Raw genomic sequence first — 15,771 nt, 5'->3', positions numbered from 1 at the left:
TCTGTATTGCCTCTTATCTCTGATGCTGAGGTTCATCTGACTGAACGTAATTGTGTTTAAAGTAGTCACCCTAGCTTGCTTTTGCAGTCATTGGAAAGGAATAGGCACTTATTTTTTAATGGGGAAGGTTCACTATGATCACTTTTAGAAATATATGTTAGGGCATGAGTAATCTGCTGCAGAAGTGCTTTATTGGGTTTTTTTTTAGACTCACCATAGAGGAGTCTAGATGACAAGTTCAATACAGACACCTGCATTTAGCCAAATGAAATTTATATTCAATGTCACTGATCCTTAATTTACTTTGCAAGGGTTTTTCTTTCTCTTCTGCATGCGCATGTGTAAATACACCTGCTGTGTAAGAAGACACTGACAGGAGGCAGTGATGCAACCTTTTTAGTGATTGAACATTTTCATGTAAAAATTAAGCATTCCTGAAAATACTGCAGATTTCCATGAGACCCAGCTGGAACAGCAAAGAGAGCCTGAAGCACTTTTCTTTTTTTTCCATCCCTTTTTTTTTTGTTAATGCTCTGTATTTTCTTCAGCCTTGTGTGGACCACAAAGTAGAGGTTAGTCTCTCTGCTCTAGTCCACTGGCAGCCATTAGTATCAGTAGCTGTACTAGGTCTCACCCTTCAGAGGAAATCATGAGGGGCCAACCAACTCTAGGACTTAGCAACAGTGTAACCATGCACATACTTCACAGTTTAAATACATTGAAAGTAGTGAAGACATCTTTCTAGTCACTCAGTTTCTGACACTGCAGAATGTGTCTGTATTGTATTAGAAAAGAAGGTCATCAGCGTCTTTGTTCAGAAATTATGTCACTCTGCTTGGTGGTCTTGTTGAAATGCTTTCCTTGTAGGAGTGACCTCCAGAGACTTCTGAACTGTCAGTTCCATCCCTTATGACTATCTCTTGTGTTGCTTGGAATATTAATGGCACAAAGCCATCCTTGTCTGCAGTGAGCACAATCCAGGAAGAGCCTACAAAAGTTAAGCAAAAGAAGAAAATGAGGGTACTACTGTGGTTATATAAAATGCAGAAGCACGTTTGAAAAAGTCAGCCAGCACACAAGCACAGGAGGCTTTCTTTTCGTGCACTAAAGCCTTATTACACTAATGACATTAAGGTCTGACAATCCATGCTAAACACACCTTTGTGTACATGTGAAAGGGAGCTAAATGAAAGGTCTTGAAAGGTTTGAGGCATTTTGTCCCTTATTTAAATTAAGTTGAAAAACAAGGTGCATTTTTGCTAGTTCTGAAAAACTGTTAAGTATCTCCCTTTTCTGAAAGCCCAGCCAGCCTTTCCATGATGACTTTTGTCCTAGTGACTTCTCCTTATCATTTTTGCTGATCTGCTTTACCCAAATGTTAAAGAGATCAGAAAAACTGAAAAGGAAATGATTGTGCTGTATTTATTCTAGAAGGAAGCAGGGGCTTCCATCTCCTTTTCTGTCAAGCCAAGATTGTTCAGTATGCTTTCAAGTTCGTATAGTGAATGAAAGGAAGTTAAGCCTTGAAGATGATTTACAAAAGATATAATGATTTACAAAAGATCACTTACAAATGATGATAGAATGAAATTCATTTTCCTTTAATTTATCAAATCTTCATATAAAGAAGAGAAAGAACAACATATGAATGATATGGTAGGTTTTAAAATTATTTTTTAGATAAAAAGTGGCAAGATTGAAAATCAAAGACATCAAAAGTATTATGGTTCACTTTCTGTATTACAAAGAAGCAGAAATTAAACCTACTCCCTCCTTTTACTTCCCTTTGCAAATCAGCTTGACGTTGAAGCTACATGTACCAGATATTTTTTTTTCTAGTGATTAATCTGTTTCCTTTTGGATTGGATATTGCTGTTCTTATAGAAATTAGTGAATTCTCTATTTGTCTTTTTTGTTCATTTGTTTGACATAAAATGTTTGACATTTTATGAAAATGAAAGAGATCTCTAACAACTGAGAAGGATTTTGGGAGCCCTTTCTATAACATGTTTTTCTTATAGCATACAATTGCTACTATTGAGCAGGGATCTGAGGTAAAAAATGCCCTGTTTTCTTCTGTTGTAGTGATTTTCAATTTTGAATGGTAAAATTGTATTTTGAAAAGGAATGTGGAAAAAAAAGGAAAAGAAAGTCCAGAAGAACCAAGCTCACTTTTCATCAGTCATAATGAAGCATATTCCTGGACAAGGCAAGTCTCCCCTCCTTATACCTATTAGCAAAGCACTTTTCCAGGCTGCTCCACTACTGCATGTTGTCACCTGTTACATCATAAGAAGATTGTCATTCCAAACCATGAATCTTTAATCTTCTCCACTTAATACTTTCTAATTCTGGACAGACTTCAGATTCCATAAGCAATGGGCCTGAAAGTGGAAATTCCACTGTCCAAATTGATAGTTACATTGTTGGTCAAATTGATAAAGCATACTCTTTGGTCAGACTCTTGGAGTGTTTTCTTTCCATCCACTGAAATGATTGAAATGCTGTGTGTTGTCGGTCACACTTGCTTTGAAGTGTATCCTGCAAAACATTTCTGTAGTGGAAAAGCCTTTTGCAGACTGTAGTACCCTTTTGCTATGCAAAATTATGAGGATGATGACGTGCTGAAAAGAAAGACTTCTGTGTGCTAACACCAGGGTACTATATGACTACATGGCTATATTTAGTAATGGTATTGGTAATGGTATTACTGTCCTGGGCTTAAAGTGCAAGTGATGAGGCCAAGTTCACTGCTGGTATAACTCAGTTGATCTCCATAGCCTTGCTGTGGGTATGAATTTGGCCTGTAATTGTGAACTTCCCCCCCCCCCCCAGTATAATTGTTTATTCACAGTAAAAAATGCCAGGCTGTCATTGCAATACAAGCATGCACTTCATTCTATCCCCTTTAATTGCATAACATTAAAGGATGGGAGTGAGCTTCCTAAACATCACATTTAATATTCATACCTTGTGGTAAAGAAAAGATTTAGGAACATAAACTTGCACTGATCAGAACTGAATAAATAGCTACACAAATACTTCTTCCCAAGACCTGATAATTTTGCAGGATTTGGGGGAGTTCCTGTTTCAGTTGTTCTTTTTGCTAAGACTCAGTTTCAGAAAAGCTGAGCACCACATTGAACAGAAAGAGGGACAAGTTATGACGATTCTAAGACATTGTCTTTCTGATATCACTGAAATCTAATGCATGAAATTGAGAAGTAATGTTCTGCTAATTAAATATGAAATCTTCAAGTGTTCTGCGAGGCTGAAAATAGGGTTTCTTAGGCACATTATTTATTATTTTCATACTGAGTTCTAAACTCTTGTTTTTCATCATTGGCGTTTGTTTCCATACTCAAGGGCAAACTCTGTGCCCTGCAAAGCTGCACTGTCAACACAGGCAGAGAAGCCATTGGGAAATAGCTGAGGCCTCAGCAGCTAGTAGAGGTTTTTTGTATATGCCTCCAATGCAGTGTACAGTGGAGAGAGATTGCTGGCAAAAATATAAAACCTGCATATCCTTATCTTCTGAAATAACTCTCAGAAACTGCTGTAAGCCAGGCCAAAACCAAAAGAGACCAATATGTCTTGGATAAAGGCAACTTCCTTGATCTATGTTGTATTTGTAGCCCCTTTTCTTCATTCTTGTGGTCTCATAACATCAAGGAGGTAAGCAGAATATGAATGGCAGAATGGTGCCTATCTTACATCTCTTTCCCGCTATCCTTGGTGCCAGGATCAGTGACATCCCAGGCCTGGCTTGTTTTTCATCAATAAGCTTATTATGTAGCAGTCTGGTAGGTAACTGCCATTATTTAGAAAACTAGACCTTAAATTATTACTTCCTTTTCTTTTTTGATTTCACCAACAATTGAATTAATTTATCACAAGACAGAACATACCAATTAAGCAGGTATGTCTCAGACTGTCAGGGGCTAAGACAAGTGGTAAGACAGAGTAATTTATGGATCTCTCATTATGGAAACTATGCAAGAAGATCATAATTATAGCCAACTACTGTGTATTGTAAGATCGTAGTATACTTCAGCTGTGATGAGAAGAGCCATCAGAAGCATTATAGAGAAATGGCTAAAAAATAATAGTATGCGAACTGCTGAGAAAGTAGCATACATGAATAGATGGGGACAAGGTAATTCAGAGACCAATCTGGGGCTAGGATTTCCTTAGCTGCTTCTGTCCTTACAAGTTTATCACTGGTGGATGGTAGAACTGCGAGACTGGCAAATTGGAACATTGAGATCTGTTGTTTATCTTACATTAAAATAGTCCCAAATGCTACATGATGCATATATGTATATCATGATCTGAGAATTATTTTTTCTCCATTCTGCTCTCTCTTGTCAGGTCTGAGACATGCTTGTAAAGATGGGAAATGCAAAATGCCAAAAGGTCTCAAGGAAGCATTTCTATTTCTGGGCAACACAGTGTGCTGATTTATTCTCTCAGCCTTCCTTTGTAGAGGCATTGCTCTAGTAGAAGGTAGTTCTGCAGTTACTTAGCATTTTAAGCAATTTCAAGAGATGTTCTGTAGTATTTCATAGAATCATATAATTGTTTGGGTTGGAAGGGACCTTCAAGTTCATCTAGTTCTACCCTCTGCTATGGGCAGGGGCAACTCCCATTAGACCAGGTTGCTCAAGGCCCTGTCCAACCTGTCTTTGAACACTTCCACAGTTGAAGCCTCCACAACTTCTCTGAGCAACCTGTTCCAGTGCTTCACCACTCTGATGATGAAGAATTTCTTCCTAATATCTAATCTAAATTTGGCTTCTTCCAGTTTGAAGCCATTACCCTCATCCTATGACTACGTCTTTGTAAAGAGTTCTTCTCCAGCTATCCTATAGCCTTCCTTCAGATACTGGAAGGCTACTATAAGGTTTCCCTGGGGCCTTCACCTCTCCAGGCTGAACAACCCCAACTCTCTCAGCCTGTCTTTCAGATAAAGCAAAACATACACTTGAAAAAAAAAAAAAAAGAAGTAGCCATCTCAGTTACTAAAAATCTCAGGTGAAACAAGTTACTGAAATAAAAAGAACATACCGTGTTTCATTTCAATGACGAGCAGATCAAACAGCTGCTGGACTAAATTCAAGTGGATCTTGCCATCACAGAGGAGAACATCTTTTGTTTCTTCTGTAACTGCTCCATTTGAAAAACTTTTCTTCAAATACATGCATGTAAAGGAAAAGATCTTGTAAAAGGCTTAGACACTGTGCCTGAGTTCTTTTAACCATTCCTCTTTTCAGTTCTGTAGTCATTTTGCTTTGTCTGTTTTTGCTTTAGTTTATAGATGATGTCATGATACAGTGCAGTTCTAAGCGTAGTCTTATAGTCCCCCATGAAGAGGAATATGCCTATTTGGTTTTTGCTTTGTGTGCTTATGCAGCTCAAAACTGCATTAGCCCTGTATATAGAATGTTTGAGGTCATGCAGATAGGCATCTGTTGGGCCTTTCTGCCTGAAGAGTCAATTCAGTAGTAGGGAATATATCATGCCTGGAATAAAGTTATCCAAGATGCTACCAGAGCAAATGAGTTCTCTACTCAGTTTCAGTTGTAAGCATGGGTGGTTTTGATAGACCTTGGTCACATATTTCATTGCAGTGAAATAACCTCAGTTCTAGCACAGACAGACTGAACATAGCAACAGTCTCTCTGAACAGATGTCAGAGCAAGGGATATTGGGAACACTGTGACTTTCTTTGAAAGAGGGGGGATGTATTGATTCACATCCCTGGAATTTGCTCTGCTATTCGCTAAAAGAACACACTTGGGTATAAAAGTAGCATACTCATGGCATCACTCTCCAAGTATCCTGTAGGCCCCCTTGAAATAGTGAATAGCTATAAGGTGTCCCTGGAGTCTTTAGTTCTCCAGGCTGAGTTACCCCAATTCTCTCAGCCTATCTTCATAGGGGAGGTACTCCAGCCCTCTGATCATCCTTGAGGCCCTGCTCTGTCCTGCTATAACAGTTCCATGTCCTTCTTGTGCTGAGGGCTCCAGGTGGGGTCAAACAAGAGTGGAGTAGAGGGGGAGAATCACCTCCCTCTTAGTCATAAACCAGTAGTAACTTTTTTATTACCACTTTAACTACATAGCAGAACTTCTTTATCATTTTGAGGTCTCTTCAAATTATATAACACTATATTCTATTTAACCTAAATACACTAAGAACTCCACAGACTGAATGTTCAGCATTCAGCAGAAATGTTATTTGCCTGTACAGGTATTTGTGCAGAGCTTTTCATTGCTGCATATTATGGATTAGCACATCCAACAACTACTTCATTTTCCTGAATTAAGGTTGAAATAGCAGTTTATCCAAACTTGTACTTCAGTTAATGAATTGTAGAAAGAAGTGGACTGTAAATGAGATGGGCTTATTGCCTTGACCTGAGTTCATTTTTTCACACAGATACGCTTCAACTCAAGAGTAATCAGAAAACAGCCTAGCTCTGCCTCTCATGCTTTGAAATCAGCCAATATATGCCAAGGATGACTTTGTTCTAGTATATTTTCAATGTAGCCTTGCAGTGTATTATTGGAACAGCCATTGGAAGTGAAAGACATTTTTGTGTATACAAAACTACAGCACATCTATTTTTTACCCTAACCCGTTTTTGAGGTACAGAATTCAATGCTGAAGTTTCAGAGTTGTTTGTCTTTCATCACTTGGGACCATTCATATTAGCTCTTCTCTCTGTCATATACTTCTGTTTATATTGATAAATTAATAATTTTTAGTTTTGTCTGCTGGCAATTTATGTCAGGTCAAGAATCTTTGTTTTAATCTTTGAATTATTTCACCTTTTTTGTTTAATGTTTAGTTTAAGTGATGATAATATGTCTCCTTGAGTGGTAGGTAACTGTTGGCATTCCGTTTTTGTAGATGATCAAACCACTACACAGAAAGATTATGAGATTTACTTAAGGTCATGGAAGTAATTTGTGACAGAGTTAGAAATACAACTAAAACCTCACCTTAGTACATCTCATTTTCATCACTTAATCCAAGGACAATTGTTTTTCAATGACAATTCACCTCTTACCAAAGTATGTATCTTGTTTTGCTGGGTTACTATTTATCTCCAGTAGAAGCCAGGATTTACAATTCTCAAGTTAAAATCATAGAATGATTTGGGTTGGTAGGGATCTTAAAGATCATCTAGGTCCAACCCCCTGCCATGAGCAAGGACACCTCCCACTAGACTAGGTGGGTCAAGGTCACATCCAACCTGTCTTTGAACATTTCCAGAGCTGGAGCCTCCACAATTTATCTGGGCAACCTGTTCTAGTGCCTCACCACCACCATTAATCAACATTAATCCCTGAATATTAATTTTTTATCCTAGTCCAAAGCTTATTGGTAGACTAAGAACATATTAATCACAGCAGAAATGAATATATTTCCGCATATGTGAATTGATATTTTCAGATTAAGTTTCTTCACCCAGTTTCCTATAGTATGTAAGGTCCAGCCCTCCCTCAACAAAAATCCAGCAGAAAGAAACCATCAATTCAAGAGTTATTTTCCTTCATTGTTTTCAGTCTGCCCCTTGATAACATGTTATAGCCCATAAAATGTCTTCTGGGCAGCAGGCAACCTCTCACAGTGTGGCCAAACTGTCTTTTAAAACTCAGATTTTGGAATGCAAATATATAGAAAAATAAAATAATTTCATAAGGCAAAGAAAGTTTCTGGATTAGATTTTACACACCATATATCTGCACAATAAATAAACATGGTTTTTTACTCCTTTTTTGAACCCCACTGAGCAGTCAACTAGTTCAGCCTAGCCCTGTCCTGACCTTTTTTACTATTTGTCTTTTATTTCCTGATGAACTCCCCACACTTGCCTGGATGGTAAGGTCATCTTCATAAACTTAAATCCAATGACTGAGGTAATAAGGATATACTACCAACCAGAATTGTTTTTACTAGCACTGGGTTAGTGATCAATTGCACTTTGAATCTGCCTTTCTTGCAAACCGATGTCTAGAAATGTAAGCTGTTTTCCAGATGAGGCCTCACAGTTATGTTGCCTGGTATTGCCTTGTTTACTGTTAGCATGTTTTCATAAAGGTTTCTAATTGTTGATTCATAGTCATCTTTTGACTACGTGTGCAAGCTTTTGTTATCCTTGCTTGTTCCAGCTAATAAATATCCAGTTTGTAGCTGAAATTCCTTCTATTAATGCTGGAAAATGTCATGTGTTTCATATTAATTTCCATCCATGTTTTTAATTCTAGATGCTAAGATCATTGAATTACAGGTAAAATATCCTGATCCTCTATTGAAAATACTACTGATGTTATGCCATACATAGATTTTATTAGCATATCTCACCAGATCATTAATGAAACTTTTAGATTAGCCTGAAATCAGTAATGAGAAAATCCACTAGTAAATTGTTTCCATTTTCTTTTACATTACTATAACCCTTTACAACCTTGCTTCCAACTAATTCCCTAATCATTTTATATTTCTTCTATTAGTCCCTTTCTCTGCTGTTGAACAGTTTTCCCTGTGCTACGATTTCAGGTATGGTACTGAATTACAGGTACAGTACTGAATTACAGGTACTTTAAATAATTTTTCACATCACAGAATGATTTCGGTTGGAAGCGACCTTCAAGATCATCTAGGTTCAAGCCCTGTCATGGGCAGGCACACCTCCCACTAGACTAGGTTGCTCAAGGCCCCATCCAACTTGGCTTTGTATACTTCCAGGGCTGGAGCCTTTACAACTTCTTTGGGCAACCTGTTCCAGTTCTTCACTACCCTTATCTTCCTAATGTCTAATCTCAATCCTAGCTTCTTCTAGGCTGAAGCCATTACTCCTTGTCCTGTCACTACATGCCTTTGTAAGAATTCTTTCTTCAGTTATCCTGTAGGCCTCTTTCAAATACTAGAAAGCTGCCAGAAAGTCTATAAAGTCTCCCTGGAGCCTTTTCTTCTCCAGGCTGCCTTATAGGAGACAATGAAAAGAGAGTTCAATGGCTAAGCAAGAGCACTGAAGAAGAATGGGAACTACGATTTTTGACATTCAGGATTCCATGTTTCATTAGGCCTTGTGCAGCATCGACACAGGTAGTAGTATTTAGGTTTGGCAGCCTGCAGTACACCCTTTTCTTATAATGATTTCTGTAGGTGATGTGATTCCTGTTTGATTTTTGGAGGATCCTGAGTTTATTTTGGTGGAGATCTTACTTTGCTTACCTTTATGTAGGTCATTCCAATTGTATCCCTAGTGACCCTGTCAGAGAAGCATAAACCTGTAAAATGTTTACGTTGGAAGAGATCTTAGGTGCTCAGGGTGCTTAAATCCCCGTGCAGTCTGCATTTATAATGCACATCAGCATTTCAGATAAGATGCTAGGACTCCTCTGCTCTTGGCTCCCTGTTAGTAGTCCTGCAACTACCATTCCAGGTATACTGTCATTTAAGATAAACCCTTTGTCCTCATGATTGTGCATTTGTGATGTTCATGTTTTGAGTTTGGGATTATTTTTTAACTCACATCTTTAGTTTCTTTGCTCAGTACAAAAACTTGGATTCATTTTTGATGCTGCATATTCCTTTTCATTTGCATCTATGTATCCAACAAACAATCTGCTCTAATACAACATATTGTGTCTCCTTTACCAACCCTGCCTGTCTGCTGTTGATCAGTTTCAGAACATTGTCAGAATTTTTTTTTAACCAATTCTTCAACCTTTGCTCAAAATATAATCTATGCATTGATCACACCTTGACTACAGCAACTCTTTCTTTTGTGGTCATCCTAAATACTTTCCTTCTAAACTTCAGGGTTGCTGACTAGTTTCTTACTCCAAAGATCACTCACATCACCTTCCTCTTCCATCATTTTCATTACTTTCTTTTTATTGCTCAATGCGAGTCAAATTTATCCTTTGGATTTAAGAAAGGTTCACGGTCTTACTATAGCTGATCATTCCAGCCTAGTCTTTGGTCATTTTACTGTTTCACCCTTACGCCTTCTTTCTTTATATCTGTTTCATGTATTTCTAGCAGAAGAGCTTTACTGCTGAGCTTTTGGATCCTTTCTATTCACCTCTCAGCTCTGTGTAAAATAACCTGTTTATTTTACAGCTGACCTTGGCAGTAATGTTCCCCACAGTAAATTGCATGAAAATGCTATAGAAGTACAAACTGACTTGTATAAAATTATTGTAGGGTATTAAGAAAAGGAAATAATTGTGAAAGGAAATAAATGCTGAAAGTATATTTATTTCATGTTTAATGATGCAATATATGCTCTCAGTGATATACACTTCTGACAATGCTGCTTGTAAGCAAAATGTAGGAGTTTCAAGATTAATCTTTTTCCTCCTGAATAAGTTTGTCTAAATGCCCCTAATTTCATGTCAAAATTTACTTTATTTCCCTTGAAATTAGCTTTTAAATGAGGATAGTTTAAATATTCATATAATTGTTTTGGTTGGAAAAGATCTCTAAGATCACTGAGCCCAACCATTGTGTAACTCGACCATTGTCTAAATCATGCCCCTTACCACCACATCTCTGCATCTTTTAAACACCTCCACAGATGGGACTGAACCACCTCTCTGGGGAGCCTATTCCAGTCTTTGAGAAAACTTTAAGTTTCTCCTAATATCCAATCTAAACCTCTCCTGGTGCAACTTGAGGCCATTTTCTCTTGTCCTATCTCTTGTAATTAAGGAGGAAACCAACACCCACCTCACTACAACCTCCCCTCTGTAGAGTCATCCTACCCTCAAGCAGATCAACACTCCTTCCCACCTTAGCATTATGTGCAAACTTACTGAGGAAGCACTCAATCCCACTGTCCAGATCATTTATAATGATATTAAACAGAACTGGCCACAACACAGAGCCCTGGGGAACACCACTAGTGACTGAATCTCGCTCTCTTCACTACCACTCTCTGGGCCTGACAAGCATCCACCCATCCAAGCCAGGAGGAGACAGTTTCTCCAGAAGGATGCTGTGGGACACAGTGACAAATGCTTTACTCAAGTTGTTTCTTTTCTAGGGGAAAAGGATGAGAAAAGGATCTTTTTGCAAAACTAAACAGAAACAAAGCTTTGGCAGATCCTCCTCTCTTCTTTTTGTTATTTTTTCTTTTTAAATAATACCCTCTTACTGTGTTTGTCTGTCTGCCCTCCTGTACTATCCTGAATCACAGGACTGTATGTGATGGAAGAGCAATAATATTTGCTTTTCAGGCTTGAATGATCAAGTTACCTCTGGTGGCTGAATGTTATTACAGAAGCAGTAGAACAGTGACATTTCCAAAGTGTGAGTGATCATGTTTTTCTTTTACGGCTGTAGGCTACAAAGAATATAAATTCTGGTAGTACAGCGTGGATGTGACTTCAGGGGAGTTATAGGTAGGCTGGCACTAACAGTAAACAAACATGCTGAAGGCTAGTAAGCAAACATTATGAATTATTAAATAATACACATTCTGGTTTATATTATGGTTTTCTAAGCAAAACTGGAAACACATAAATACATCAATAATGCTTCTGCATTACCCAGCAGTGTTCACAACTGCCCGTTAATTATTGCTACATTTTTATCTGTTATCCTTTTAAGTTTTTAATGCATAAATATGGTTATGCAGTATGGATCTTTCTATTTTATAGTACAATAGATTTCTCAATCAAGACTGAGCTGCTGCTATCCTGGGGATTATACAAACACTTAAGAAGACATGCACTTGGCACAAAAAGTTGAAAGATAATAGCCATATTATTGACCAGACTGCAGTGTTCCTAACACTTAGAATGTTTTCCACAAGCTGATATTTATATCAGAAGGGAATAAAGCTGTTTCCTGACTTTTTGCACTGTGAATGCAAAGCCTGGCTGGAACCCACAGCCCAGCTGGTCTCTGAGCTCACGGGGTGCTAATCAGCTCCTGAAGGAGGAACAAGGTTTGGATGCCTGAATCTAAAGTAATCAAAACAAATATTTTCTGAGAAAACTATTAACTGGCTCTGAAGCAAGTATTTCCTGGTCTCTCTGGAGGTCTTTCTGCCATCAGTCTATTTTTCATTGTTTTTTGGAATCATGCTGTAATCCTGTTAGATTTCAGAAAAGGGGCTGAACTCTGCAAGGCTTAGTTGAGACTTTCACAACAGAGCTGTGTGTCTGAAAGACATTAAAAGTGGCACTTTTTCTGAGTCATTGTAATGCAGTGCTAGCAGTGCTTACTTCTGACTCAACGTGATACTAACCTGTTCAGACAAATATGAATCTTCCTTTCTGAATGTAGTCTTCTAGTCTGTAACCTGTTAGTCTGTAGTTAGTATTCTAGAAACACTAATTTTTTTTTTTTTTGCTGTTGCCAAGGAAAAGAAGTGGTATAGTTAATTCTTACTTCTTGTGCAAGCAAACATGCACAGTGACTTCAGATCTTGGGTTAATGTTATGTGTCACAAAGAAAACTTTTCTTTGGAAAGGTTAATCCAGTCAAATCCAAGAGATAAGGCTGCTGGCTAAATAAATAACTTGCTTTATGTTGAGAAATCAGAATTAATTTGAACGTGTTGGAGAACAGAAGGGCCTGACTCTTGGCAAATAATATCCTGAGTTATTTAAAATAGATATGGTGCTTTTTTCACCAGAATTTGTATAATGTATTCAAGTTAATTATTGACTAATTCAGTAATCAACTTGAATACAAAGCTTTGCTTTTTTATCCAGAGTACCCAACATACTAAAACCTGCTTAAATGCCAAGTAAACAATTAGCAAGAAGTAATGAATATGAATGGAGTCACTATTCCCTTAATGAGTGTTTAAGGATGTGTACTTAGATATCTATATGGATTCCTTTAAAGTAAAAGGTCAAATTTGTTTGAGAAGTTTCAGCATCATTACAAGGCAATGTATTACTCTGACATAATGCTGCTTATATTGCAGTAGATAAGAATGAATTTATAATTGGCATCTACATCCTGAAAGGGACCCCAGTTTTAGCAGCAGTACCACTAGCATCAGCATGACCAAAAGCATTATCAGTATCATGTTAGTACTACTGCAAATAACACTGAGAATAATAGCCAAAATAATTACCCAGCCTCCATTCCTTAGTTAAAATTCTTATTGAAGCCTATAATAATTTTGCCAAAATAAGAGTGGGATAGGAACTTATGATTTGACATTTGTCTATTTAAGTAATTCCATATTGACAGATATCTTTTTTTGCAGAAAATTTGAAGTGGCAATACGGTTTACAAATTGAGCACGGAAATATTAGTGGTGAGAAATGAAAGTAGAAATAAGCCACCTTCATATCATGCCCATCTGAATTTTCCATAAATTGAGATTCAATACTTCCTTTCAGTCTTCATGAGAGTCTAGCATTTTCAGTTTCTGGATCTGAGCTCAAGTTTGAATTTCTTACGTTTCTGGAGGGCTGCTGTACCACCCTTCTCAGCAGCTCATCTTTGCACTAAATTAACATGTAAATCTTTAGTGCATTAACAACTCTTTGGCTCTGTTCTCTCTTCTATAGATGCACACAAAATCAGCTAGTATCTAAGACAGTTGTGCATAATGAAAGAAGAGCAAACAAACACAACTCTCCCATGTAAAGTGTCCTCTAAGTTACCCACATCATCCTGAGTTATTGTTTCCATAACAAATTATAATACCATTTTAGATTAAGCTTGGTGCCAAACTCAGGTTACATTTCTCATGGACTGGTAAGAGTTAAAGTACATCCTCATGATTTAAAGCTAAATCAATAAATGATTGCTTAGAAGTTCAGTTTCCTGTCACAATATTTTTAAGCTGACAAAAAAATTTACCTGGTAAGTGATATGAACAACAGGTGGTTCCTGTGAACATGGATAGGCTAAGGATATCCTCCTCCCATTTTTAGCAAAGTCTGTTATTTCAGAAAGACTCAGTTGTAACTCATTGAAGCTGCCACAAAGTCTCTCTAAATTTCTAGATATGTGACTCATTCCTCTTTCACTTGGCAAATTGTTGTTTTTAGGAGAACTTGATGTTTCTGGGATCACACTAAACTGGACTTTAGGGGAAACTGGTTTGCTGGAAAGCCTGGAAGGTGTTCCAAAACCAAGAAGAGACACTGAACGGTTGGTAGGTTCAGCATCCAATGTTTCCAAGGCCACCAAGGGGTCACCTGGAAGCCTTTTTTCATCCAGGTCACTCACACTTGATGAAGAACTCTGTTCATAACTATGGCTCTTTACTTCTTCAATGAGTCTTCTCCTGCCACTGGGAGACTGAATAATGGTGCTTCTTGGAATTAATAGCTCTCTACTTTGAGGCTGGTCTTCTGTAGCAAGATTTTCAAACAATTTTCTTTTTCCAGGTATATTAACATAGGATTCAAAGTTATAAAACATATTCTGCTTAGTCTCAGGGAATGCTGAAGAATCTTCATCCACCATCAATTCTTTGATCATCAAACGCATTACATACCTGTCTGAACTTGAAGATGGAACGAGACTTGTCTCAGAGAACTTTTGCTTGCCAATCAGCATTAATAAGAGTTTATCTGTCAAAAAGCATAGGCCCTTTGGTCTCTCATTTTTTTCCAGCTGTATTTGCTGAATATGAGGCATGCAGGAAGAGGTTACTGAATACACCAAAACAAGGTTGGAAGTATTAGAGGCCACTGCCACAATCTGAGCTCTAAGGTCAAATGCCATTATATCAGGAACCATAATACCTGGGATTGTGACTTTTCTGGTGGTGGTTACCTTCCTCTCAAAAGTCACCAAGATCAAGTGAGAAGAATCTTGGCCATTTGTTGCTGCAGAGTCTTTGCGTTTCACAGGAATAAGAGGACCAGGATCAGACCGACGGTGGTTTGCAAGGATATGGGTTAAATCCACAGGACCTGACGAAGAAGAAGCAATTGAATCAGCACCTGATCTGTCTGAATCTGTGGACTTTCTTCGCAGATCCATGGAGTATTCCTCATCACCAAACATGGGAGCAGACTGTGAGATTATAGAACCAGTTTCTGCACCAGATGGCATATCAAATGCAAGGCCTGCATTTAAACCACAGATGTTATCTAAAGGAAGCTCAGTAGCTACAGCAATTTGGAAATCCAGTGTGGCTTCTATAGCACAGATATAACCTCCCACATCAAAGACTGGGCAAAAGGAGCAGATACTTAGAGTTTTCTGAGCATCATCCCAGATGTAGGAATGCAGGGCACTGCCTATAGCAACTACTAAGCGATTACCATCCTTAGTCCAGCAAGCACAGTGGATAAGACCACTGCTTTTGATATCTGCCTTCACTCTAGTATTGTCAGTACGAACAGCATGCAAGACTGAAGCATCTCTTTTTGTAAGCACAGCCAAGACTTCCTTCTTTGGATGCCAGACACAGCCCTGAGAAAGCAGTGGCAATGGCTCACCAACTTCACAAGTCTGAGAAATCAAAGGTTTGTGCTTCTCAGCAGTGCTGTAAGCCAGCTGCCAGATGCTAACATGCTTTTTATGCTGAACAGCAAGCAGAGCTGGAATGTCTGTAGAGCAACATGGGCCCCAATAAAGCCCATGAACATGTTCAAACTGACCAACAACACTGGAATCTCCAAACTTTAGCTCTCTGTTGTGATAGTATAATGCAGTCAGTATCACTTGCTTCCCATCTGTCCAGGCAATTCCATGCACAGGGTGAATGGCCTGATATAAAGCATTGAGGCCGGTTCTCAGCAGCTTTGCCTTTCCCAGCTCCAT

General features: G+C 38.2%; 1 protein-coding gene across 1 annotated transcript; it reads right to left on the bottom strand.

Moving 5' to 3' along the window:
- Positions 1-821: 821 nt before the first annotated feature.
- LOC128969031 (WD repeat and coiled-coil-containing protein-like) lies at positions 822-15,771 on the bottom strand. Its single transcript, XM_054383713.1, has 3 exons — positions 13,852-15,771; positions 5,068-5,188; positions 822-988 (listed from the first exon to the last, which is right to left on the bottom strand). The coding sequence occupies exons 1-3, from the start codon at positions 15,769-15,771 to the stop codon at positions 822-824; spliced, it is 2,208 nt and encodes a 735-aa protein (XP_054239688.1).

This window comes from Indicator indicator, chromosome 9, assembly GCF_027791375.1.
Source record: "Indicator indicator isolate 239-I01 chromosome 9, UM_Iind_1.1, whole genome shotgun sequence".
In the NCBI taxonomy this organism is placed as follows: Eukaryota; Metazoa; Chordata; class Aves; order Piciformes; family Indicatoridae; genus Indicator; species Indicator indicator.
Note: the sequence above shows the minus strand (reverse complement) of the source record. Positions and strands in the feature narration are given on the sequence as shown.

Excerpts from the sequence above, each read along its gene's own strand:
- LOC128969031 (XM_054383713.1), bottom strand. The coding sequence starts at position 15,771 with ATGGAGCTGGGAAAGGCAAAGCTGCTGAGAACCGGCCTCAATGCTTTA. Across the intron at positions 5,189-13,851 it reads TTGTTCATATCACTTACCAG|AAAAGTTTTTCAAATGGAGC; the intron begins GTAAATTTTTTT and ends ATGTATTTGAAG. Across the intron at positions 989-5,067 it reads CGTCATTGAAATGAAACACG|GCTCTTCCTGGATTGTGCTC; the intron begins GTATGTTCTTTT and ends TAACTTTTGTAG.